At 43.7% G+C, this 25,657-nt stretch overlaps 1 protein-coding gene across 9 annotated transcripts in view; it reads left to right on the top strand.

Annotated features, from left to right (window-relative positions):
* MAP4K3 (mitogen-activated protein kinase kinase kinase kinase 3) overlaps positions 1-25,657 on the top strand; it is a 76,613-nt gene that overhangs the window by 3,965 nt on the left and 46,991 nt on the right. For 8 of the 9 annotated variants that reach the window (XM_082217428.1, XM_082217427.1, XM_082217431.1 and 5 more), the window contains exons 2-9: positions 11,603-11,660; positions 13,675-13,765; positions 16,612-16,676; positions 19,873-19,928; positions 20,763-20,810; positions 21,973-22,015; positions 22,669-22,741; positions 25,331-25,462. In XM_082217428.1, the coding sequence (XP_082073554.1) occupies positions 11,603-11,660; positions 13,675-13,765; positions 16,612-16,676; positions 19,873-19,928; positions 20,763-20,810; positions 21,973-22,015; positions 22,669-22,741; positions 25,331-25,462 (566 nt within the window). Of the gene's footprint in view, positions 1-11,602; positions 11,661-13,674; positions 13,766-16,611; positions 16,677-19,872; positions 19,929-20,762; positions 20,811-21,972; positions 22,020-22,668; positions 22,742-25,330; positions 25,463-25,657 lie in introns of those variants that run through there. The other variant, XM_082217435.1, reaches the window with a different exon arrangement.

Raw genomic sequence — 25,657 nt, 5'->3', positions numbered from 1 at the left:
GCTGATCACATCCACTGAACTTCGACTTGATGTTGAGAGCTTGATCTTGGGTGGTAACTGAGACAGTCAGTTATTCAATTTTGATGGGTGAATTGCGTTGTGTTGAGTCTAGAGGCGAACAAGTTGCTTTGCAGAATGAGACCAACCACTTGTTTGTTACATTCTTGTCCATCCTAGTTAGTTGAAGCTGCCAACAAGGCCTGCCTGCCCAGTTAGGTGGTGGAGGTTGTATGCTGCTTTGGAGACGGTGTACCCCGGTTTCTTTTAAGGAAGTTGTCCTGACCACAGGCTAAAGAAAAACATAACTGGATCTCATCATCCTCAATAGTTATTCTTTCTCCAGAATTGCTTTCTTAGGAAGGGCCTAGCCAAAGCGATAGAAACTCAATTATAGGCTTTCTTGGTTGAAGTTTGTTATTTGGATCCTTTCCAACCTGAGTTCAGAAACTGTCTTTTTGGACAGCAAACACCAGGAGCTAGACAGGAGGAGTGTGTCCCTGGTGATTCTGCTGGTTGATTCAATCAGTCATGGTATCTTCCCAGAGCTTTGGACTGATATGAGATTTAGCAGCTCTGTTTTACAGCAGTTCAAACCTAAGTGTTTGATCCCTCTCAGAAGGTGGTGCTGGGAAACTCCTGCTCAGCCCATTCAGCATTTGTCTAGGGGGTTCCTCAGGGCTGTGTTTTGTTCTCTTTGTTTTTTGATATTTATTGTATGTGAGGCCACTTAGGGGAGGTCATATGGAGTCTGGGGTTGGGTCTTCTCATGATACTCAGCTCTCTCTCTCTCTTTCAACTGATGCCAAAGAGTTGAAACTGGACCCAGCAATGGATTGGATGTGGGCTAACAAGAAGAGATTCAATCTAGATAAGATGGAAGTAGAAGAAGAAGAGTTTGGATTTGATATCCCGCCTTTCACTCCCTTTAAGGAGTCTCAAAGCGGCTAACATTCTCCTTTCCCTTCCTCCCCCACAACAAACACCCTGTGAGGTGAGTGGGGCTGAGAGACTTCAAAGAAGTGTGACTAGCCCAAGGTCACCCAGCAGCTGCATGTGGAGGAGCAGAGACGCGAACCCGGTTCCCCAGATTACGAGACTACCGCTCTTAACCACTACACCACACTGGCTCTCAAGATGGAAGTACTGTTAGTCAGTACACAAGCTAAACCTGGTTGGGGAATACAGCCTGCTTTGCATAGAGTTGCCCTCTCTCTGAAGGATTAAGTTTGCAGTTTGGGAGTGCTTCTGAATCCAGAACTGCTCCTGAATGATTTGGTTGGGGAAGGGCCATAGATCAGTAGTAGAGTATCTACCTTGCACTTTGCATGCAAAAGGTTCCAGGTTCATTCCCCAACATCTTCAGGTAAGACTGGGAGAGACTCACACCTGAAACTCTGGAGAGCAACTTCTAGTTGGTGTAGACTATGAGTGGGGAATATCAGGCCTGCGGACCAAATATGATCCTCAGTTCATTCTGTCTGGCCCTTGGAGCTATTCCCAAGCCATCCCTCTCACCAGCCATGTTTTATAACTGAGGCATTTTTGCCTGGCTGGAATGTATCATTGAACTCTGATAATGTCTCTTGCTTATTTGGATGAAGGATGCAGAGGAGTGTATGAGTGGGTGTACAGACTATCAGACTGTACTACAGCAAAATTTACATTAGTTGATTTGCCTACCTCTTCCTCTGATCCTGCCCACCACTGGCAGGCAGCCCTCAGAAGGTTGCCCAGGAGGGAATGTGGCTGAAAAGGGTTCCTTGCTCCTATTATGCAGGTTGTCTGTTGGCTTCCAGTTTGTTGCTGGGCACAATTTAAGATATTGATTCTTTTATATAAAGCAGGAGTAGGGAACCTGTGACCTTCCAGGTTTTGATGGACTACAACTCCCATTATCCCTAGCCACGCTGACTGGGCCTATTGGCAGTTGGAATCCAAGAACCTCTGGAGGGCCACAAGTTCCTCATTCTTGCTATAAAGTCCTAAACCAAGCATGTCCAAAGTCTGTTTTGGGGGCCTAATCCAGCCCCTTGGTCGGTTTAATCCAGCCCCTGTGGCAGTTTATTTCAACTTCAATCCTATGTATTTTGTTTCAACTTCAATCCTAAAAAAAGGTCCTCAAATCTGGCCCTCTTTGAAAAAGGTTTGGACACCACTGTCCTAAACAGTTTGGGGTTGGGATTCCTGAAGAGCAGCTTGACCCAATATGAGTTTGCCCAGAGTTTTAAGATCTGCTTCAGAGACCCTGCTGTATTTCCCATCAGCAAGAGTTAGGTTGGTGGAAACATAGGGGATGGTGAAAACTCCAGCTGCAGAACTGTTCGGTCTAAGGCAGCTGTTTCAAAACTTCTGCTTTTTTGTGCCACTGTTTTGGTATATTTTGAATAATTTTAATTCAGCTCTATTTTTAAAAAAGATTTTTATTGGCTTGGAATCTGTAGATATAGATTTAGATATAGATACAGATACACACACACACACAGAGAGAGAGAGAGAGAGAGGGAGAGAGTTTTTTTACATTGCAAGTTGCATTTGATGCCTTGATTGGGATAAAATTAATTTATGAAATGGCTCTTATTTTAAGGAGTTTCATTTGGTGTAAATTAATGATAAACACATTTATGTGTAACTTAATCATAGAAAATGAAATCATAGAAAATGAAAACAATATAAAATTCAGCTTTTATATAAAAACTGTTCAGAACATCAAAACATTCAGATACCTGACATTCAAATACACTGCAGGCATAGAATTGAAAAAACAAAATATTATTACATCTGACATAGATCCTATGTCTTTGGAAGGGGTTCTCTCTCTGAGACAAGACTTTTGAAATCAACTTGCCATTGATGGACACATTGTGGGTTCAGTTGCAATGGGAGCCCAGAATCCTCATTTTTACTATCCTTCTAAAAGGCTGCAAATAGTGTATTAAAACAGACAGTGTTAGTTCAGATTACAAGATCAAACACAGGTGTTTTCCCCTACTGCAAGCTGATTTATGGCAGTCATCTCAGAATATAGATGCATTTGGTGCTGGAACATAAGAAATGTCAGTACAATTTGGCAGACGTGATTTTTGAGATTAGTAACACTTATGTTGGCTCATCATCCCTGTGTATGTTGGATCCTTTCCATAATGGTTTTTCATATGAATCCGTACTGTGAAATAAGTGCAAGTATCTTAGTAATGGAGAAAATTCCTAGATATTCATATTTCTTCTTTTCTTTCTTAACTGGAGCTTGCCATTCTTTATCTCATGGACAGAAGTATTCTAGGAATGGATTCTGAGGGGTCCTACATTTTTTTTTTAACAGTAGTATCCAAAACATTTTACTCCTCACATAAGAGAACAGGAATTAGTGCTTTGGTAGACCATATTGCTTGTTAGTTTCTATTTATTTATTTTATAAAAATTATACACTGCCTTAGGGATGTTGGTTTTGTACTGCTGAACCTTGGGACTCAGCTAGACTATTAAAGAAAAAGCGATTTACTATATGCATTGTATGTGCGATATGACATTGTGCCAACAGATGGCAACGTGGAGTCCTGTTTTTCTCTACCTGTTTTCCCTGTTTAAATTGACAACGCTTTAAATTGAAATGCTTCTTTGATGTGTCTAGATCCAGCCTTGGATTTTCTTCATTAGCCTATTTGAGCATTGTGGCATTATGTGATCATATTCATTAATGGACCTAACAGATTTTCAAGAGACCATAGTGTAGAGATTTTGACCAAATTGGGGGAGGCAGTGGAAGACAGGAGTGCCTGGCATGCTCTGGTCCATGGGGTCGCGAAGAGTCAGACACGACTAAACAACAACAACAACTAGTGTAGAGATTATTGGTTATTCAGCTTTTCACTTGTTGGCACTTAATATAAAGTGATGACTACTTATTGGCTTAGTCTGTTGGGACCAGCTATGGTAATTGGTTAGAAAATATGACAAAAACAACCACCCACTACCTACAGAATGAATCACTATGCAAAGATTGTATGCAGTACCTTGGTTTATAGTAGAGCGGGGGATTGCTGCTTGATATTTTATTAAAACTTCACTGTCCATTGGCATGCTTAAGGCATCTAACAAGATTGCAGTTACACAAAACAATTACAATGCAGAATTCTAAGGCTTCAGTGGAAAATTATTCTTGATAGAAACTTGTAGAGCTGGATTTGGCTCTTCCTTTAGCTTCTGGCAGTTGAAGGACTTTCAGTGCTAGAGCAAATATGATCCATTAGGGTTGGCTTTGGCCTCTAAATCTGCTGCTGACAGTTGATGGCCTTCTAAGGTAGCAGCAGTGATAGTTAAAGCAAGTGAAGCAATGAATTTGACTCACCCGCTGCCTTTACTCTTTCTCTTTGTTCGCTAGTCCAGTTTACATTGAAACTCTGCAACATCCCATCTCCATCTCTTAAAGGAAGCAGAGACTTACTACTTTCAGTTCACCAAAACAAAAGTCACTCTAAAAACATGACAACTCATCAAATAGTTTCCTGGAATTACTGCTAATAAAATATATGGCAATTTATAAGAAGAACTTATGGGCAGAATTTACAAGGCTACTGTATTTTGGTAGAAGCAGGACCCTAACTTCCATCTGGGTCCCTTCTCATTCCCCCTTCAGTAATACACTGTAATGAAAGTGCAACATGACTGATAAGGGTATGTGGGAAAATAATGATTGGCAACATCTAATAATGCCCACCCACTTGCGTGATGGGACACCCCCAATCTGTTCTCCCCTGATGCCCCAGAATCTGCTCTAGAGTCTCCTAACCCAGAGCAAATTCCTAAGCATGTTTACTCAGTAGTAAGGCCCAGTGACATCAAATTGATTTATTCTCAGTAGGCAACTGCCTACAGGCAACTGCCCATTTACACACATTCAATGTGCACGTGGCTACACACGCTGAAGGGATGCGGGTGGTGCTGTGGGTTAAACCACAGAGCCTAGAACTTGCAGATCAGAAGGTCGGCGGTTCGAATCCCCACAACAGGGTGAGCTCCCGTTGCTTAGTCCCTGCTCCTGCCAACCTAGCAGTTCGAAAGTACGTCAAAGTGCAAGTAAATAAATAGGTACCACTCCGGTAGGAAGGTAAACGGTGTTTCCATGCACTGCTCTGGTTTGCCAGAAGCGGCTTAGTCATACTGGCCACATGACCCGGAAGCTGTACGCCGGCTCCCTCGGCCAATAAAGCGAGATGAGCGCCGCAACCCCAGAGTCGGTCACGACTGGACCTAATGGTCAGGGGTCCCTTTACCTTTACACACGCTGAACCGTGAAGTGACCTAAAATGTCACAAAGGGATTGGAAGCGGACGGACGGACGGACAGAGTGTTTGCAGGCTTTTCCAATGGTGTTTCAAATATACACGATTTCACTGACGCGCACTGTGCCTCTGAACATAACCCCCATGTAAACAGGTTGCCTGTATGTTTAGAATTGCAGACTTGTCATAGAATAATAGAATTTCCATCCTCTCCTGCCCGACTCACCTCCTGCAGCCTTCTGTATAATATCCAGTTCTGTTCTGGAGTTTCCCAAACCCTCAAGAGCAACTAGCTTTTCAATTGGTACAAGGAGCTGGATGGGATGCTGTCAGGGGATGATTAGCTGCTTGTGCTTAAAATAGTGCCCCTTCAGAGTTTGTGCGACCCCACAAACCTCTGTGTGTGACAGAGCTCCTCAGACATGTCTGCTCTAGTCACTTGTAGAGTCCGACAGTGGCTGTCTGCGGAAGCGCTTCCAGCAAAGAAGTTCCTTAACGGAAACGCGTCTCCTGGACTCACGACGTGACAGCTTCCGGCGAAGCATAGGTCTCCCTGCAGTTGCTTCTGACACCTCCCCGCTATTTTCGCTCGAAGTGTCTCTCACCCCTTTCTCTCCCCTTCTGCTTCCTGCCTGGGCTGCTGCGTCTCTCTCAGCATTACTGAGATCCTCCTCCAGAGACCCCGCGCTCCCCCTACTGGTCCCTGCTTTAGCTGTTGACTCTCTCCCAGTCTCTGGGAGCCCTACCACTTCCCTTTCCTCCGATGTCAGTTCCCTGACATCCACCTCCCCTCCAGGGCCCCCCTCTCCCCCGCCCCTACTCTCTCCTCTGGGCGGTGAGGAGCTGAAACCCCTAAAAGAATCCTCTTCATCTTCCGACGTCTCGAACATTTCCCTCCATCGGTCTTCGTTCCGACTCGCTGAATCCTCCTCCACCTCGGAATCAGCGAACCCCTCCAACTCTTCTTCTTCGTCGGTGGTGGCGAAGTATTCCCTCCGGAACCTCGCCACTGGCTGGGGTTTCCGAGGGAATCTCTGATGAAAAGTTTCAATCAAAACCTCGTCATCTACATCCTCTGCCCTGACCCAGGTGTTTTCCGACTCCGGCTCCCCTTCCCACATTACCAAATACTCTACTTGCTCTCCCCTCCACCTGGAATCGAGAATCTCCGCTACATGGTAGCTGTGTTCTTTTTCCTCCATAGCTGGTCCCCTATTGACCCTCCCCTCTCTGTCCCCTATATACGGTGACAGCAATGATCTGTGGAACACTGGGTGCAACTTCATGTGGTTAGGTAACCGGAGTCTGAAAGCCACTGGGTTGACCTGTTGCGTGACTTCAAATGGGCCCAGTCTTTTGGGTCTTAACTTCTTACAACCTCCTTTAAATGGTAACCCTTGGGTGGACAACCACACCTGGTCCCCCACCCTAATGCTTTCTCCTTCCCTTCTGGTTTTGTCTGCCTGCCTCTTATATTCCTCCTTCGCCCTGTTTAAATTAAGTTGGAGCTGGCGATGGATCGCTTCCATTTCTTCAACGAACTGTTCTGCGGCTGGAACGCTCCAGTTCTCCCCCTCCCCCCCTGGGAAGGCTCGGGGATGACACCCGTGATTGGCCAAAAAAGGGCTCATTCCCGTGGACACGTTCTCCGCATTGTTATAGGCAAATTCTGCCAACGCCAGCTTATCCACCCAATCATTCTCTCTGTCATTCACATAACACCTCAAATATTGCTGGAGGACACCATTAGCTCTTTCCGCCTGCCCGTTGGTTTCTGGATGACGGGCAGTTGAGAAATTCACCTCTACATGCAATAAGCTCATGAGCTTCCTCCAGAACCTGGAAGTAAATTGTTTCCCTCGGTCCGAAACCACCCTCAAGGGGGCACCATGCAATCTAAACACATTTTCCACAAACAATTTAGCGGTTTCTTCTGCTGTGACCGCATGTGAGCAGGCTATAAAGTGGGCCATCTTGGTTAACAGGTCTACCACAACCATAATGGCTGTCTTCCCTTTGGACCTGGGCAGATCAGTCATAAAATCTATTGCCACTGCCTCCCATGGTCTTTCCGGCGTGGGTAGTGGTTCTAATAAACCTGCCGGTGCCCGCCTCTCCCCCTTGGCTCGTTGACATCGGTCACACCCTCTCACATACTCCCGCACATCTTCCCTGACCTTGGGCCACCAGAATTCCCTGGTAACCAGCCACATGGTTTTGTGTTGCCCAAAATGCCCTGCTGTGGGGCTATCGTGCAGTTGCTTGAGTACCTTTTCCCTCAATTCTCCTTCAGGTACGTATAACGCTCCCTTGTAGTACAACGCCCCGTTTCTCTCCTCAAAACCCCCGGGTTTGTCTCCCTCCCTCCTGAGACCCCTGAGTTTGTCCTGGGCATATTCATCCTACACCGTTCCCTCTATCAGTTCCCTTAGCCCCACCAGTGCCGCCCCACACACCCAGCGATCCTCGGGAATGACATGGGTCTCTTCGGGTGCACCCTCTCCCTCCAAATATTCAGGTTTGCGTGATAGAGCGTCCGCCCTAACGTTCTCCTGGCCTGGTACGTAACAAATCTCAAAGTTAAATTTGGAGAACTCCTGGGCCCATCTCAACTGCCGTTGGTTGAGCACTCGCGCAGTTCTCCAATACTCTAGATTCTTATGGTCCGTGCGTACTTGCACCTTCTGTTGTGCACCAATTAGTAGGTGCCTCCATCTCCGGAAGGCCTCATAAATCGCAAGAAGTTCCCGGTCATACACCGTGTAGTTTCTCTCAGATTTGTTCAGCTTTCGTGAAAAGAAGGCACACGGTCGCCACTCGGACCCCTCCTTCCCTGGCTGCAGAAGAAGCACCGCCCCTATGGCTCTGTCAGAAGCGTCTGTTTCGACCCTCAGCTTTTTTTGTAAATCCACATGTAGAAGTTGTTCGTCAGAGGCGAAGGCCTTTTTCAGTTCCTCAAACGCTCGCTCCGCCTCCCCCGTCCAAACAAACTTCTTTTTGCTGCTGAGACAGTCCGTGATGGGCGCCGTCAGGTGAGCGAAGTTTCGGATGAACTTACGATAAAAGTTTCCAAACCCTAGGAACCTCTGCACATCCTTCTTAGTCTTGGGGGTTTTCCATTCCAGCACCGCTTGAACCTTGCCGGGGTCCATGGCCAACCCCTTGTCTGACAAGCGGTACCCCAGGAATTCCACCTCCTTGGTATGAAACTGACACTTCTCCAGTTTCACCCACAGTCTGTTGGCTTGCAGCCTGCTCAACACTTCTCTGACGTCTCTCACATGTTGCTCCTCATTCTCCGAATACACCAACACGTCATCTAAGAAGGCCACGCAATTCTTGTAGAGCAAAGGCCCCAGTACATGGTTCATAAAGGCTTGAAAACACGCGGAGCCTGCTTGTAATCCAAAAGGCATAACGAGATATTCAAATGCCCCCAAAGGGGTGAACATGGTGGTCTTCCATTCATCCCCTTTCCTTATACGTATCAGGTTGTACGCCCCCCTTAGGTCCAGCTTTGTAAAAATCTTTCCTTTTCGCACCCTGGTCAAAATATCATCAATCCTGGGCATAGGAAAAGCCACCGGCTCTGTCACTGCATTTAGGGCCCGAAAGTCACATACCAGTCTCGGCTTGTCCGTGTTCTTTTTATCCACAAAAAACACTGGGCTACCCCCCGCTGCCTTGGACTCTCTGATGAAGCCTCTCTTCAGGTTCTTGTCAATGAACGCTCGCAACTCCTGCATCTCCCTGTCTGACATGGCATACAACCTGCCTACAGGAAGCTGTGCTCCAGGGAGTAAATTGATCTGGCAATCAAAGGGCCTATGCGGGGGTAGTTGGTCAGCTTCCTTCTCGCTGAACACGTCGCTGAGATCAGCATACTGTGATGGCACCTTCCCCTTCTCCATCACTTCCGTCCCTGCTAGGGTGGCTTGGGCCCCTGCTGACCCCTTTTCCCCCCTGCAGTGTTCTAAGCAATGTGCGGAACCGAAGGAAACCACTCTTTGATGCCAGCCCACCAGCGGATCATGTAGGGCTAGCCAGCTCATTCCCAAAATAATGGGAGCGCCTCCCAAGGTGGCCACATTAAACGCTATCAGTTCTGTGTGCCTTGCCACCCTCATTATCATTGGGATGGTCTGCAAGCTGACGCCTCCTCCCAACAGTTCTCTGCCATCGATCGTGGTCACCTGCAGGGGGTTGCTTAAGGGGATAGTCTGTATCTGGTGTTCAGCCGCAAACTCCTTGCTCATGAAATTGCAGGAGCTGCCTGAGTCCAACAGCGCCTTTATTTTTAGGGGGTGTCCATTTTGCAACTCTAGCGACACTTCAATCACTAGAGCAGGTCGAGGAGCTTCTGGCACTGGCACTTGGGAAAGGGGCACTTTCACTGCTCTTTGGCCTGGCTGCAGTGCCCTGCTGGCAACCAGGCGTTGGCTTTTACCTGCTCCGTTTCTCCCTGCTCTTCCCCCTCAACAGTTCCCACCATCCCTTGCCATTCCTTCCTCTGGGGGCAGACTCTGGCAAAGTGGCCTGGCTGTTGGCAGAGATAGCATTTCCGGGGTCCCTTCCCCTCCTTCTTCGCCCCCTCACTGGGCTTTGAAACTGCGCGCGCGCGGGCTGTTCCGATTTCCATCGGCTCTGCCGGCGGGAAAGCTGGCTCAGGAATGTCTGGAATGCGTAACTCCTTCCAACGTTCCCCTCTCCCTTCCCGCCTCTCCAAGGCTCTTGCCTCCTGGCGCGCTCCAATGGTCAGCGCAGATTTGGTCAGCTGATCCATAGACACCGCCCTGGGGCTCCTGGCCAGCTCGTCTTTCACAGCTGAAGAAAGACCTTCTTCAAATAGCATCTGAATGGGTGCTGCCGATAAATCCCACCCCAATCTGTGAATCAGCATGGTAAATTCAGTCCAGTACTCACGGACAGATCTGCTTCCCTGCTTGCAAGCCATTAGCTGTCTGCGCACTCCCCCCTCCTCAATATCGCTGGAGAACATGATATCCATTGCACGAAAGAATTTCATAGTGTCCTTCAGGATATCGTTGTGCGTTGCCATCAGGGGTCGAACCCAATCTCGCGCTCCCTTCTCAAGATGCCCAATTACGAAAGCAACTCGGGATTCCTCATCAGGGAACTCATCAAACTGCACATTCAGGGCATATTGCATTTCAGTCCTAAAGGCATGGTAATCCTTGGGGTCCCCCCCAAACTTCTGCACTAATCCTGGTACCTTTCTGGGGAACTGAGTGGTTCTCCCCTTCTTGTCTGCATCTTGAGCCCTCCTCTCCTCGAGCCTCGCCGTCTGCAGCGCAAGTTGGACCTCCAATGCTCGGTATCTGTCTTCCAAGCTTGGACCAGCTCCACCCCCTGCGGCTCCGGCTCCTGCTGGGTCGCTCATGATGCCTTCTCCTGCACAGGCAGCGTACAGAGACTGTCGGACTGCTGTCAGGGGATGATTAGCTGCTTGTGCTTAAAATAGTGCCCCTTCAGAGTTTGTGCGACCCCACAAACCTCTGTGTGTGACAGAGCTCCTCAGACATGTCTGCTCTAGTCACTTGTAGAGTCCGACAGTGGCTGTCTGCGGAAGCGCTTCCAGCAAAGAAGTTCCTTAACGGAAACGCGTCTCCTGGACTCACGACGTGACAGCTTCCGGCGAAGCATAGGTCTCCCTGCAGTTGCTTCTGACACCTCCCCGCTATTTTCGCTCGAAGTGTCTCTCACCCCTTTCTCTCCCCTTCTGCTTCCTGCCTGGGCTGCTGCGTCTCTCTCAGCATTACTGAGATCCTCCTCCAGAGACCCCGCGCTCCCCCTACTGGTCCCTGCTTTAGCTGTTGACTCTCTCCCAGTCTCTGGGAGCCCTACCACTTCCCTTTCCTCCGATGTCAGTTCCCTGACAGATGCCCTTCCTGGTATGAGCAGTAGTGCTTTATCGCTAGCGCAAAGCCTCCACCGGATACAACCGGGTGACTTTATCACAAACTTGAGTAGCATTAGGTTGTTTTATAATGCAAATTGGACTGCTAATATGGTATGAATAATTAAGGCACATTGATATTTATAGACAGTCTTTTCCCCCACCCTCGAAGGTCTCTAGATAGCTTATTGCATGCTTTTAATAACAACAAAATGTCATATATATGGGAGTGAAGATTCCCTCTTGACTGTTCAACTATGATTTTAAATTTGCCCTTCCACCCACCAGAACTTTGAAGGTGGCTCAGTTAAAAGTTGAGTGTCCAGATTCCAGCAATTTAAGCACTTAAGTAGCACTGCTTGTTTTCTTAGTTCTAATATCCTTTGGTTCTATCCTTTTTTAATAGGCTCGGAATGTTAACACAAGTGAACTGGCAGCGATTAAAGTAATAAAATTAGAACCAGGTAAGCTTTTCATTTTTTTCTACCTTGTACTTCTATTTCCATTTATCCTTTTTGTGTGTCCCCCATCTTCTTCTTCTTTTTGGTGTGTGTGTGTTGTTTTTAAAAAAGGTGTCTGACTGAACCATGGCACCTGAATAACTATTGTTAGCTACTAATTTCACAGAATAACTGTAATCTTATCAGAGTGCTTTTTAACAGTCTTTGGTTAAGGTAATATCCAGTTGGGGCAACCCACTTGTACAAGGGACCTCCACTTACACAGTCAGGATTTGCCTTTACTCACTTCTCCTGTGTTTCTCTCAAACCTGCTCTGGATGGTTGGGGAGTCTGCAGCCGCACCAAAATGTGTTAGGTTGGTGCCACAGTTCCTAAGGCCCTACTGTGCACACTCTTTGTTCTCAATGAGTAAAGAGTTGAAAGGCTGGCAGAAAAAAAATTAACAAATTCCCGCCCTCCACAAATATAAGTGAATAAAATATGTTACTGTTTATCAGTTCCTGACCTTTCCTATCTTAACCTCAGATAGTATAGAATTATTTATTCCAAGTATAGGGGGGAGAAATACTGGAAAAACCAAAGTAATATAACAGCTGTCTGCTGGCAAAAATGGCAAAAAAGAGCAACATTCACTAGCATTTTTCTGCCTTGTATGCTGATAAGGCTTACTGTACAGTCACACCACCCTGAAATTCTGTGTTCTTATTTAAAGAAGATGATCTAAGCAGGGAAGTGGCTGTAGGTAACACTTTGGCCGTATTTCAAGGACCTTTGTAAGTTACAGAACACCTAGAAACCAACACAGCCGGGTGCAAAGGAAAGAGTAAAGGGATAAACTTCCCTCTACAGAGAAGTCTGTGCCAAGTCAAACATACAAGGAGGTTGCAGACTTTGCGAACATAACTAGCAGTGAGTATTCCTGTGTGTATCTGCGCCTCCTGGAATCAAAGCGGTGCATATTCTTGTAGAAAATCGCTTTTTGATTTAAAAACCCAGATATTCCTAGTGCTTAATGGCTTGGAGAAAAGCTTGAGAAACGTGTGAATGGTGCCTGGTTAAAACATGACAACTGTGAGTGGATTTCCGCAAGGCTTCTAACGATCACAAATGTGACACTTTGGTGATCAGAACAGCTGCCATTCACTGGGCTCTGTTCTTTTGTCATTCCCAATATGCCCACACACATATATTCCGCATTTATCCTTGCCAGAAACGCCATACCCTTTGAAAAGCTGACGCTTGAAAGCAAAATGAGCTGTGCCCTGTAGCTGTGCACATGCAAATTAGCCTGACTTGCTAATAAGTCACTTGCCCTAGTCATGCTTGGTGGTGGCCAATCAAGTTTTCCTGCATATAAATAATATCCATTCAGGAAAGTGTTGCATGTATAGCAGGACTGAAGAAGGAACTAGACCTGGTATTCAGCATAGATCTACTGCCGAAACACAAACCCCATGTGCATATACGTAAACTGTAGGCAGATTATCTCTGGTGTTTCTCCAGCAGCAGCATCTACTGCTCTGGGGCAGAGAGACCTTCCTGTGCTGTGATGTCAGCATGTCATGCAAATCTGCCTTAAATATTAAGGGCAGTAAGAAGGGAATTCAGCCTAGGGCAGGGCATTTAAACAAACCCTTTGGATTGCAGCAACACTGCAAATTAGGTTAGGCCATGAGAAAGTGACTGACCAAAGGTCATCCTGTGAGCTTCATGGTTGCTGGGATTTGAACCCTGGTTTCCCACGTTGTAGTCTGACACTCTTAACTACTCCAACACAAGAACTCTTGAAAGCAATTGTTTAGGATTGTTTCAGGGTTTTTTCAGAAAATCTGAATAAGTGGGTTATTGATAACAGGGAGGGGGGAGAATAATTCTCTTTATATAGTGGTATTTTAAGAATGGAAGGTTATTACACATGCATTGTCTAGGTCAGCCTTACCACAGCCTTTTAAGGTAAGCCAGTATTTATTGTTATCATCCCTTACTGAGTTACTAAAAAATGTGCTCTCTTTTGTAGGCGAAGATTTTGCTGTTGTGCAGCAGGAAATCATTATGATGAAAGACTGTAAGCATGCAAACATTGTTGCTTATTTTGGCAGCTATCTCAGGTATATTTTTATGGTGTATTTTATTCTTCTAAGAATTCTTCGCTGCTTGCAAAAATAAAAGACCTATTATGACCCTGAATTTGGATGGTGGGGTGGGGGTCATCGGGAGGGGATTTGCCAGTACCAAGTTTTAATTATCTGTGGCATGCTGCACTCCCTAGGGAGTTTGTTTTGTCTGTTTTCTCATATCCATAGCAAATCACTTCAAACTCCTTGGTGGTTCCTGCCCTAGAGTATACAGAGGGCACAGTAATCCTTTTTCTGGAAAACGATTATGTAGCCTCTCTTCTCCCCATCACGACACAAGTTCTTGCTTCATTGCTCTACACCGTTTCCCCGGGGCTCATGGGTACTTCTCCTCCAGCACGAAGAAGGATGAAGATCGAACCTAGTCAGGGTGGAGGAGCCAGATGGAGTCTTTTGCTTTGAGAGTACAGTTGATCCTTTTAATCTGTAATCAAAGAATTAATCAGTCACGGCTGGCTAATCAATTAATGCTATCATCCCTCAGTTGAACAAATCCTTATTATACTTCTGCGAGCACTTTCTCTGTATTGCGTTAAAGACCAAGACATTCCTCTCCAGCTGTTTCTCTTGTTAATCAGGTTGTCAGCTTTTCCTTAGGCATGGCTTCTTGGCCAGGCAAGCAGAAATGTATCGAGTGAAGCTCTTCTTGGTATTCAGTTATCATTGTTGTGATGGGGTGGGGGAACCTCTCTTGCCAAATTTCCAAACGTCTCTAGCTGTAGGTACAAGAGACGTGTCAGGGGTGGGGCAGAGTTGATCGTCCGAATTAACTGTCACAGTTATGCCTGTTTTATTACAGTTTAGAAATGTCTTGTTATGAATCACTTCATTGTTGAGATTCTTTATTGTGACCATTGGCCTATAGATAAGCAGTTGACAGTGTTGCTTTGGCGTATTAAGGCTGAGGTTCTGATAAAGGGTTGTATTAAATGGTGTGCTTCTGTGAATAGGTGGAGTCATCCTATTCATGGAAGAGTCTTTGTATTTTTATTAGATTTCTTATCCACACTTCACCATATAAGGTCCCCAGACGAGTTACAATAATTTAAAAAATACAATATTAAAATCTGTTAAAGCAAATTACAGCCTAGTTAATTGGGTAGCTCCAAAGGCCAGATTACCCATTCAAAGTCCAACCACATGTGTTGGGCCAACAATGTATTGAGACAGCCCCACAATATTCCAGATGTGGCCTAACCAAAGCAGAATAGAGTGTTGCTATTACTTCCATTGAACTGGATACTATACTTCTGTCAATGCAGCGTAGAAGAGCATTCACTTTTTTTTTTGCTGCTGCATCACACTGTTGACTCTAGTTAAGCTGATGGTCTACTAAGACCCCTAGATCATTTTCACATGTACTGCCAGCAATCCAGGTGTCCCCCATCTTAAATTTGTGCAGCTAGTTCTTTCTGTCTAAGTGTAGAACCCTACATTTGTCCCTATTGAAATCCATTTTGTTAGCTGTGGCCCAGTTCTCCAATCTGTTAAGGTCATATATCCTGATTCTGTCTTCTGCGTCAATAGCTGCCCCTGCCAGTTTGGTGTCATCTGCAGATTGGCTAAGCATCTTCTCAATTCCTTCATCCAAGATGTTTATAAAGATGTTCTCTGAGTAGTTCCTTCTAAACTCTCATTGGGACTACTCAGAGCACATCAAGCCTAAATATGGTGCTTTGAATGTTTCTGGGACCATTTATGACTGAATTTAACCACATTTTTGACATGTGCTGTTGAACCTTAGCTGAAGATATTTTTGCCTTCAGCAGTTTGTTTAAAGCTGTTTAAGATTCATTGTGTTTAATCAGGCTGGCTTTTTAGTGAAGGCTCACTGAGTTACTTCAAGTGGCATGAATTCCATTGAATTCCGACATCCTAAATTTCTTATTCATGAAAACCATGCAATTTATAGACTCATATAATTGTACAGTTAGGAAGGGACCACGAAGATCATCTATCCACCCCCTGCAATGCAGAGATATTTTGCTCAAGGTGGGGTTCAAACCCAAGATTAAGTGCCTCATGTTCTACCAAGTGAGCTATCTCTTTATCTCTTTTCTCTTTGTGTAATGCTAGACATCAAATTCCATGTTTCATTTAAAACCTACTAATATGAACTTCCCTGCTTAACAGTGAGGTAGAAAAGGCCCAGAGACTTCCCTTGTTAAGACTCTTCATGATCTGGAAGGAACTGCAGTTTCCTAAAATAGCAAGGCAAATCTTGTGTGGCTAGTTTGCAGTTTTATCAGAATGAAAGAATGTGTGCTGTTACATTTGTGGCAAATATAGTAAATTAGCCAGGAAGCTGAGATGCAGCATAATTATTTAGATGTGTCCTGCATCTTTTTTTACATTGTGCGGCGTATTTAATTGTTACTGTGTCTCAACTTCTGCATTTGGACAGCATTTTGAACCATGTCGGCGTGTTATGTGCTGCCTCATGTGGTTTTGTATTTATTTTAGATCCCCCCCCCCCCCGCTTACTCTGAAGGCCGTACCAATCAATCCTCCAAAGACTGGCCATTGAAATGCCACTCCCAAATGGTATTGCATAATTTACTTCAGCACCTCTTCCAAGAAGAAAACCCCATAGTTATGTATCAGTGACAGAGAACACTTCTGAATATGGATGTGGTGCCCAAACAGGAGAGCACTCTTTGTCACTTTTGGAGTTCGCTGCAGGAGATGGAGAAGGGAGAGTTGTGCAGGGCAAAAGGTGCAGCCTTTAGTGCTTATCCAAAAAGTAGGGCAAAGTTGCCATTGCTAACCATTTATTTATTGTTTATAAATATGCAAAACTAATAAAATTTGATTTTTAGACGTGATAAACTGTGGATTTGCATGGAGTTCTGTGGAGGCGGTTCATTGCAGGATATTTACCATGGTAAGTTAAAGAGAGGTATAAGTCTTCTTGAAACTGCAGATAGAAGGTGGAAAATTAAGAGGGCTCTGTTGACTCCTTTAATAATTCCAGATTGGACCTAGAAAAGTTTATTTTAAAGTCAAGAAAATCTATACAATGTATGAACTATATAGCCTACAGGCACCACAAAATAATAGGCCAAGCCTCTTGCCTTGATACAGTGGTATCTTGGTTTGCAACTGCTTTGGATTACAACCGTTTTGGATTACAACCACATCAAACCCGGAAGTGCATGTCCCTTTTTTGGATTACAACCCTTCTTTTTTTTAGGATTACAACCAATTTTTGGGGGGAAGCCTCACTGGCGAAAGAGCGCCTTGGGTTACAACCTGTTTTGGTTTACAACCGGACCTCCAGAATGGATTATGGTTGTAAACCAAGGTACCACTGTAATATGAATATTCATTGACTAATAACTGCTCAGTATAAGAGCCCTTCTGCCTCAATTCTTTTTCTGAATATTACCTTGTTTTGCTTTCAGCACTGGCAGTTATGAAAGCTTGTAGTTGATTACAGTTGTAAGAAGGTAGTTATGTAAAACACTCAGGTTAAAGGAGATTAGAGGATGGATAAGCCACTTCTAAACTTCCATTTTACCTTAATATATTCAACAGTCATCTATGTTTTAATAATAGTAGAATCTCTTTGCACACCACCATCCCTTAAATAAAAACTGTGAAACAAGTAAATTGACCTGAAATTCTGCACATCTTGTAACAATCCTTGTTGGTTTCTGGATATGTGATAGTGAAATATTTGCAACCTGATCCTAGGCACAATTAAGTCCTATTGCTCTCAGTGGAATTTAATATGTTTGTTTTTACATTTCGTTTCCTGCCTTTCTGTTATAATATCAAACTCAAAGCAGCTTACAGATGGCTCCCTCTAATAACAAAACTCAGTTGGCAAGTGCCAACAGAAGTGGAGCCGTAATGGGGCCTCTGAGAAACAATAGGGAAGAACTGTTATACAGTGGTACATCGGTTTAAGAACAGTCCGGTTTATGATCGATTCGGTTTATGAACTCTGAAAAACCAGAAATATTGTCTTGGTTTGAGAACTTTGCCTCGGTCTAAGAATGGAATCCGAATGGTGGAAGGGACTTCCGGAATTGATTAATTTCGTAAACCGAAGTACCACTGTCCTTAGGGAACATCTCAGTGAGGACTGATCATGTTTACTAACCACCTAGTTCCAAGTGTCTGTTGGAAAAGAGAAAGTGGAGGATATGATGCAACATTTTGTTTCAGGTTCCTCTTGTAAATAGATAAATTGCAACAAAATTTGAAAACAGTTCTAACAGGGGAACAAGTCAATTAGTGGTAAAAACAGCAACATGAAAGTATGCTTAGAATCCCAACACTGTTATTTATTGCTCAGCAAAGTTTATCAGAGACATTTAATCTTGTTAGATTGAATGTTGAATAGTTGAATGTTTTGATTTTCTCTGCTAGTCAAGTATACAGCAGGGTTTGGAAAATGCCAACCAAATCTCCTTATTAAGTATAATATGCCACGTGTGTGGACTTACTAATATAACATGTACCCTGGTAACAAGCTTGTTTGGCCCGTCTAGTGTGGTAAATTTTTCAGTATGCTGAAGGCAGAGTTGCTGCCCCAAACTGTGCCCAGCGTCACAGAGTGTGGCCCCACTCAAAAGTGTTATTTGCACAGCATGGAAGGGATTTAACCCAGTGATGATGCTTGGTCATATTTCAGCAGAAACCTGGACACACCGCAGCATATTGTTATTGGCTGGGGTTCTGCTGGGCTGCAAAGCAGTTTCCTTGCTGTTCTTGCTAATCTCCTCCCCTTATTTCTCTAGACGGCATTTTCTCCACTTGCAATAGCTAAACAAAATTCACAGGGAGGGAAAGTGGAGGGTTTCCCCTCCCGTTGAATGATAGTGTGACCTTTCTGTTACTCAAGCTGTGTCACTCTTTTATGCTTGACAAAGAAGAGAGTTCTTCTACAGGCATATTGTGTTATTTCGTTAGGCCTCGTCATTCCTGTGTTTCTCTGTTACACAGTGATTGATGGTGTCCTTGTGATGGTGCCACCTGTGTGTTAGGAAATGAGCTTATTTTACGTGTGTGGCTGAACAGATGTCGGGAGCTAATGCTTTCCTGTTACTACTGATTTTGGCTGCAAACCTGCTTTTTAAAAGAGTGAAATATTCTGCTTCTTAATTAATTTCCAAGCTGTTTCTCTCACCCAGGCCAGTGTCAATCGTTAGATATGCAAGTCGTAAAATCCAAAAGATTTTAAGCACAATCTTCTATGTATTTCCATGAGATTCTTAGACAGAATAGTTCTTACAACTTGTTCCATGTTAGCTACATCTAGAGTTCAGTTTAGATCATCTGAGTATAATCTTCCACAACTCCCCCCTCCAAGAAACTGAGCTCATGGTACTTTGATCATAGTTTCTAAAATATGTAGAACCTGAGAGTTTGGACTGTTTAGATACACCCACCCACCCACCCACCCACCCACCCACCACCAGATCACTCTTGGGGGCCTGAGAAAGAATAGACAAGGATTTACAGAAATAATAAAATATCCTAAAATACCAAGCAAGTTCTTTAAAAGGGAGAAACGTCGCAAAAGAAAGATATGGAAAGGAAAACAAAGGCAACTCTTGAAAGCCAAGTATAGAACAAAAAGGGGGTTGTTTGCAGCTGCACTGTAAGGGGGAGCAGGGAGAAACAAAGGCCAATATATGGAGGTAGGGAGTTTCACGCTTTGGGACCCAGTACGTGAAAAACATTGTTGTTATGTTTTTCTAATCTGGGCAAAAGGGGTAAGACATCCTCCAAACAGAATTGTGCCTTGGTCGTTTGGAGCATCACTACGAATTCCAGCCAAAATCCTTATATGTGAGCCTGTCTTGGCTTTCTGGCAAAATGTGAAGTGGTGGTATTTCTTCTGCTTCCGGGCTAGGAATATTAGTGGTGGTATTTCTTCTGCTTCCGGGCTAGGAATATTAGTGGTGGTATTTCTTCTGCTTCCGGGCTAGGAATATTAACTGTGTGTGTGCATGCACACGCATGTGAGAAACGATAAGGGAACGAAATTGCAGTGAGGTGTTAAAGAGTAACAGTGAAATTGTGGTGAACATTCTAATTTTTTGTTGGGGGGGGCTCTTTTCTTCTAGTAACTGGACCTCTTTCAGAGCAGCAAATTGCTTATGTTAGCAGAGAAACACTACAGGTGAATATTCTTATATTGTTAGCCTTTGGCATGGAAATAATCTGGAGGAAAAAAGATAAGTCTCCATGCTTTTGCTGAATACCGACAGATGCGGAATTGTTCATTAATTCTAGGTATTGCTCTGCTGATATATATTTATTTATTTATTTATTTATTTATTTATTTATTATGCCCCACCCATCTGGCTGGGTTTCCCAGCCAAATTTGCTACATATTTTTCTTGTCCAGTTCTTAGTTGCCTCCCCCACAAAGGAGTCCGTGCTGAAGCTTATGCGTTTGCCTATGTATTACATATGTGTGTGTTGGCTTAGGGTGCTGCAGGGAGACATACCTATCTTATGGCTTAGAACCTTAGGCATCAGATGTACTGCTCTGTAGCTCACAAAAGATTCCTGCGTACTTCTGATTATTTGTATTTGCTGTTGAACCGCCAGTACAAGCAGCGCCCAAATTCCAAACACATTTGCTCAGAAGGAAGGAACATAAGTGCACTACCTACGATTGCAGGCTTCAGTATAGCTATGGGCTTCTGTCATGGTTTTTGCCGCTGCCTAAATTTGAGTCATCTGAGATGCTTTTTTGAAGATGTTCACTGCCGACTTTTTGCCTTGAAAGGAGAGAGTGAACCTGTCTTGTTTCCGCTTCCTTCCTTATTCCTTCTGTCAGCCTTTCAAATGTAGGTTGGTCCTGCAGTGATGTGAATGAAAATACAATCAAGACACATAGCAGAGACCATTTAGCTTTTTTTTATCTAGTTGGTTTTCCCCCTGTATAGAATAAAACATGAATTTACACAGGCAACTTTTTCCAATGGCTTTTTTTTTTTAACTATAGGGATTATATTACCTTCACAGTAGAGGAAAAATGCACAGAGACATAAAGGTAGGTGATTCTTTGAATTGTTTCATGTTAAAATGTTAATCATGAAATATGATTTTAAGTCCCATCAGTTTTAAAAATTGGGATCATATAAATGTGTTGTATGGAGGAGGCAGAAATGTCCTTTTAAAAGGTCTAGTGAAGTGCTTTGGCAGAGGTTTTGTTTGTTATGTTATAATGGCTATTCTGTTCCTGTGGAATTATATCTGTCCTGCATGTGGATGATGCAAAATACAGTTTAAATTGATGAAGACGTAAAGTGGAATCTAGAGTTCCCCTTGCATAAGCAGAAGACACTTTCCTATTTAAGGGGTGTGTGTTGCAGTCCTGTGATATTCCAGAAGGCCCTCCTACCTTAGGAATAACTCCGGGGAGTGCAGAAAGGAAAGAGATCAAGAAAGTTCCATTGTGCCCAAGCTTTTCTGGATCTATACCAAGGTTTGACAGTTTGAAGAAAGTACTATCCTTCATCTCCCTGGGTTTGGAACACTGGGAGTTGAAGGTCTCTGTGAACTGATGCTGGAGGTTGCAGGGGGAGGAGGAATCACTGATTTACATTAGCGACTGAAATCACCTTGGGTGAAATCAACCTGCCATTCTTACAGGGTCTGTCAAACCTCAGGGGGGTTTATGAACTGAAGTCGGCTTGGGCTAATGAGGACTCAAGCTGATGATTTTAGGGAAGCACCATATGTTATTTCTGTTTGAACAACATCTTGTAAAGGATATCTGTGGTTTGTTGTACCCAAAATGCTATTTTACTGGCAAAGAAGAGCCAAAGTGTATCTTTGCAGAAGTATGCTTAGTTCCAGTTTAACTTAATAGAATAAAGCAATGTTGCTGTGCCATATTTCATGATGACATATTTTCTAATTAGGATAGCCTATTTAAGGCATTGGTTCCAATTTGTCTTGATATGTGGGTGGACAGCTCTGTAATCATCACCCTGAGGGTGGGTATTGCTTGCCACCCCTCTCTTTACGTTTGCAAATATGGTTCTACAGTTGCCATCCTTTTTAAAAAAATATATGCAAGTATGGCACTATAGTTTTCTTCCATTCCTAGCATTTATATTCTGAATATTAAGTAGCATGTTTGTTGTGTCAAAACAGTTAAAAGAACATGAAGTCTAAAAAGCTGTCTGTTGCCATTTCCCCCCCTCCAGGGAGCAAATATTCTTTTAACTGATAACGGCTATGTGAAATTAGGTAGGTACGTTCACTTCTATATATACTTTGCTATATGTTGTGGTACGATCATCCAGATGGTTGAGCAGCGAAGTATCATATCATTATTTGTAGCTTTGCTTAGGAAAGCAGAAAGCGTACAGTCACAATCCAAAGAAGTTGTATGCGTGCCTGGCAAGTTTTTGCTTTGAAGTTTTTACCAGAATGGTTGCAGAGATAAGCTGCTGTTCATCTTTTTCTTTTTCAAAGAAGGCTTTCCTCTTCAGCTGTCAGAACTGCTGGGCTGCAAACTAGAAAGCTTTGTTTGTATGTGAATTTTTCACCTGCATACACTTAGAGGCTCTTTTGGATGGTGACCAGTATTTATTGTACAGTTTAGATGAAGACAATAGAAGGAAGAAATAGAAGGGTGCAGGAGCAGGCTGTAAGGTGGCCCATTCAAAATGAAAAGACTAATTGTCTTAGAAAAGGGAAAGAATTGCTTAATGTGGCCTTTCTTGCACTTTGAGTATAATTGCATAGTTAGAGGGAAATATGAAACAAAGATTAAAAAGGCTTTCAAAGGTTGTTCCAACCAGTTTGTAAATATCTGGGCTGCATAAAACTATGACTGTTTTGTTTGTTACAAGAAGTATGTTAATTATTACATCACATTGCCTGCAAATCTTTTACAGCTGATTTTGGAGTAGCAGCACAAATAACAGCTACAATTGCTAAAAGGAAATCTTTCATTGGAACACCATATTGGTAATTGTCCTTTCTTTAGTAATACTTGTTGCATGGATAAAAATATAACTTGAGCTGCATTTTATCTTGAGGTGGATGGGGAAACCTTTATGAATTGTGTAACATTTGTTTTGAGATGACAGAATCAGGATTTGTGGGTTGTCGCTCGATCAGCATTTGGGCAGTAGGGGATTCAGCATGGATTGTGGATTCGTTTTTGAAGGACTTGCAGTAGGCATGTCTTTCTCAATCTTCACACAGTACTTGGGCAAAGTTATGGTTGCCAGTTACCGTATTTTTCGCCCCATAGGACGCACTTTTCTTTTTTTTTTTATAAAATTTTTATTGGTTTTACAAAGTTTTTAAATAACAAACAAACACTTAAAAAGACAAACATACACGTATAGTTTCATAACATATTTTCATAAGCCTCTTTTCTTGGACTTCCCCTTCCCCCCCCCTTTCTGCATCCCAATGTCCATAATTTTTAGCAACTCCCAATTGTTACTTCCAACCTCTGTCATCTTATTCCTCTCTATATTCTGACCTTATATCACTGTATCCCTTTACTTCTAAAAACCACAACACTTTAACATTCATTAAGTTTATAATAGTCCTTAAGATAGCTTTTAAATTTTCTCCAATCTTCTTCCACCGTCTCCTTTCGTTGGTCACGGATTCTGCCTGTCATCTCAGCCAATGTCATATAGTCCATCACTTTCATCTGCCATTCTTCCAGAGTGGGTAGATCTTGTGTCTTCCAATACTTCACGATGAGTATTCTTGCTGCTGTTGTAGCATACATAAAAAAAGTTCTATCCCCTTTTAACACCAATTGGCCGACAATGCCCAAGAGAAAGGCCTCTGGCTTTTTAGGAAAAGTACATTTAAGTACCTTTTTCATTTCATTATAGATCATTTCCCAGAAAGCCTTAATCTTCGGGCACGTCCACCAGAGGTGGTAGAAGGTGCCTTCAGTCTCCCTACATTTCCAACATTTATTATCGGGCAAATGATAAATTTTTGCCAGCTTGACTGGAGTCATGTACCATCTGTAAACCATTTTCATAATATTTTCCTTTAAGGCATTACATGCCGTGAATTTAATACCAGTGTTCCATAACCATTCCCAGTCAGTTGACATGATATTGTGCCCAACATCCTGTGCCCACTTAATCATAGCCAATTTGACTGTTTCGTCCTGTGTGCTCCATTTCAGCAACAAGTTATACATTCTAGATAAATTCTTAGTATTGGGTTCTAGTAACTCAGTTTCTAGTTTGGATTTTTCCACCTGGAAGCCAATTTTCCTATCCTGTTTAAAAAACTCCATTATTTGGCGATATTGAAACCAATTTTGTACTTTATGTTTCAATTTCTCCTGGCTTTGTAGTTTAAACTTATCTCCATCCTGTTCCAAAATTTCCCAATACTTCGGCCATCCGACCTCCATATTGAGTTTCTTCACTGCTTTAGCCTCCACTGGTGACACCCATCTAGGGGTTTTGTTTTCCAACAAATCTTTATATCTTATCCAAACATTATATAGTGCTTTTCTAACAATATGATTTTTAAAGATACTATTAACTTTGTCATACCATAAATATGCATGCCAACCAAAAGCATTGTTAAAACCCTCCAGATCCAAAATGTCCGTATTCTCGAGGAGCATCCATTCTTTCAGCCAGCAAAAAGCTGCTGCCTCATAGTACAATTTTAAGTCCGGCAGGGCAAAACCCCCTCTTTCTTTTGCATCTGTCAATATTTTAAATTTAATTCTGGGCTTTTTGCCCTGCCAGACAAATTTCGAAATATCTTTCTGCCACCTCTTGAAACATTCCATCTTGTCAAGAATCTGCAAGGTCCAAAAATGAAGGGGAAATCTGGGTGCATCCTATGGGGTGAATGCAGGCTTTCGCTGAAGCTTGGAGAGCGAGAGGGGTCGGTGCGCACCGACCCCTCTCGCTCTCCAGGCTTCAAGAAGACATCCGCAGCCTAGGCAGCCCTGCGGGAGTTCCCGCGGGGCTGTCTAGGCTGTGGATAGCAGCCTGCTTCCCGGAGCACCGGGCGCGCTGAAGCAGAGCGCCCCTCGCGCTGGGCAGACATCGGCCACCCCCACAAGCTCGGGGGACAGCAGGGAGGCGCAGCGCCGCCATCCCGCTGTTCCCCCACCTGGTTCTGGGGGAGAAATAAAGGAAAACATTTTTCCTTTATTTCCCCCCCCCAAAAAAAAAACTAGGTGCGTCCTATGTGACGGAGCGTCCTATGGGACGAAAAATACGGTACCCAAAAGAAAGAGTCCTCAAAAGCAGTTGAGGGTGTGGGTGTGTATTTATAGATCTTGCAGCATGGAGATAAATGTTGTAAAATGTTAATGATACAATTAGAATAGCTGGTTGAAATGTTGGCAGGCAAAGTGGGAAAACAGCAACCTTGACCTGGCATTGGGACTCGTGAAGGTAGGAGGGCATTTGCTGTGTTTGGCTTAATTAAAAGTGTAATGAACAACAGGGAGATTAACACTGAAATTTGCTTGGGCTGCATTGTGTTTCCAAAATTTAAGAATTAGAACTTGCTGCATATTCCAATCTAGTGTTCTCTGATTTTTAGGATGGCCCCTGAAGTTGCTGCAGTTGAAAGGAAGGGTGGCTATAATCAGCTCTGTGACCTGTGGGCTGTTGGAATAACTGCTATAGAACTAGCAGAACTTCAGCCCCCTATGTTTGACTTGCATCCAATGAGGTTGGTAAATGTATGTAAAGCTGGAATGCTCAGGTGGCATTTAGAATCCATAGGAACATAACTACCACGGGATACATGTGATTTGCAGGTTTTCTTAAAAAGAACGTACTAACCACAGAATACAGAACCTGCCTGCATGTTTGCATTTTTCTGTCCATTGACAGATGGCCTGCACAGTCAGCTTTGGCAACTGTT

The sequence above is a fragment of the Podarcis vaucheri genome (genome assembly GCF_965113315.1).
Source record: "Podarcis vaucheri genome assembly, chromosome: 3".
NCBI lineage: Eukaryota > Metazoa > Chordata > Lepidosauria > Squamata > Lacertidae > Podarcis > Podarcis vaucheri.
The sequence above is the reverse complement of the archived record's forward strand: the minus strand, read 5'-3'. Positions and strand labels throughout refer to the sequence as shown.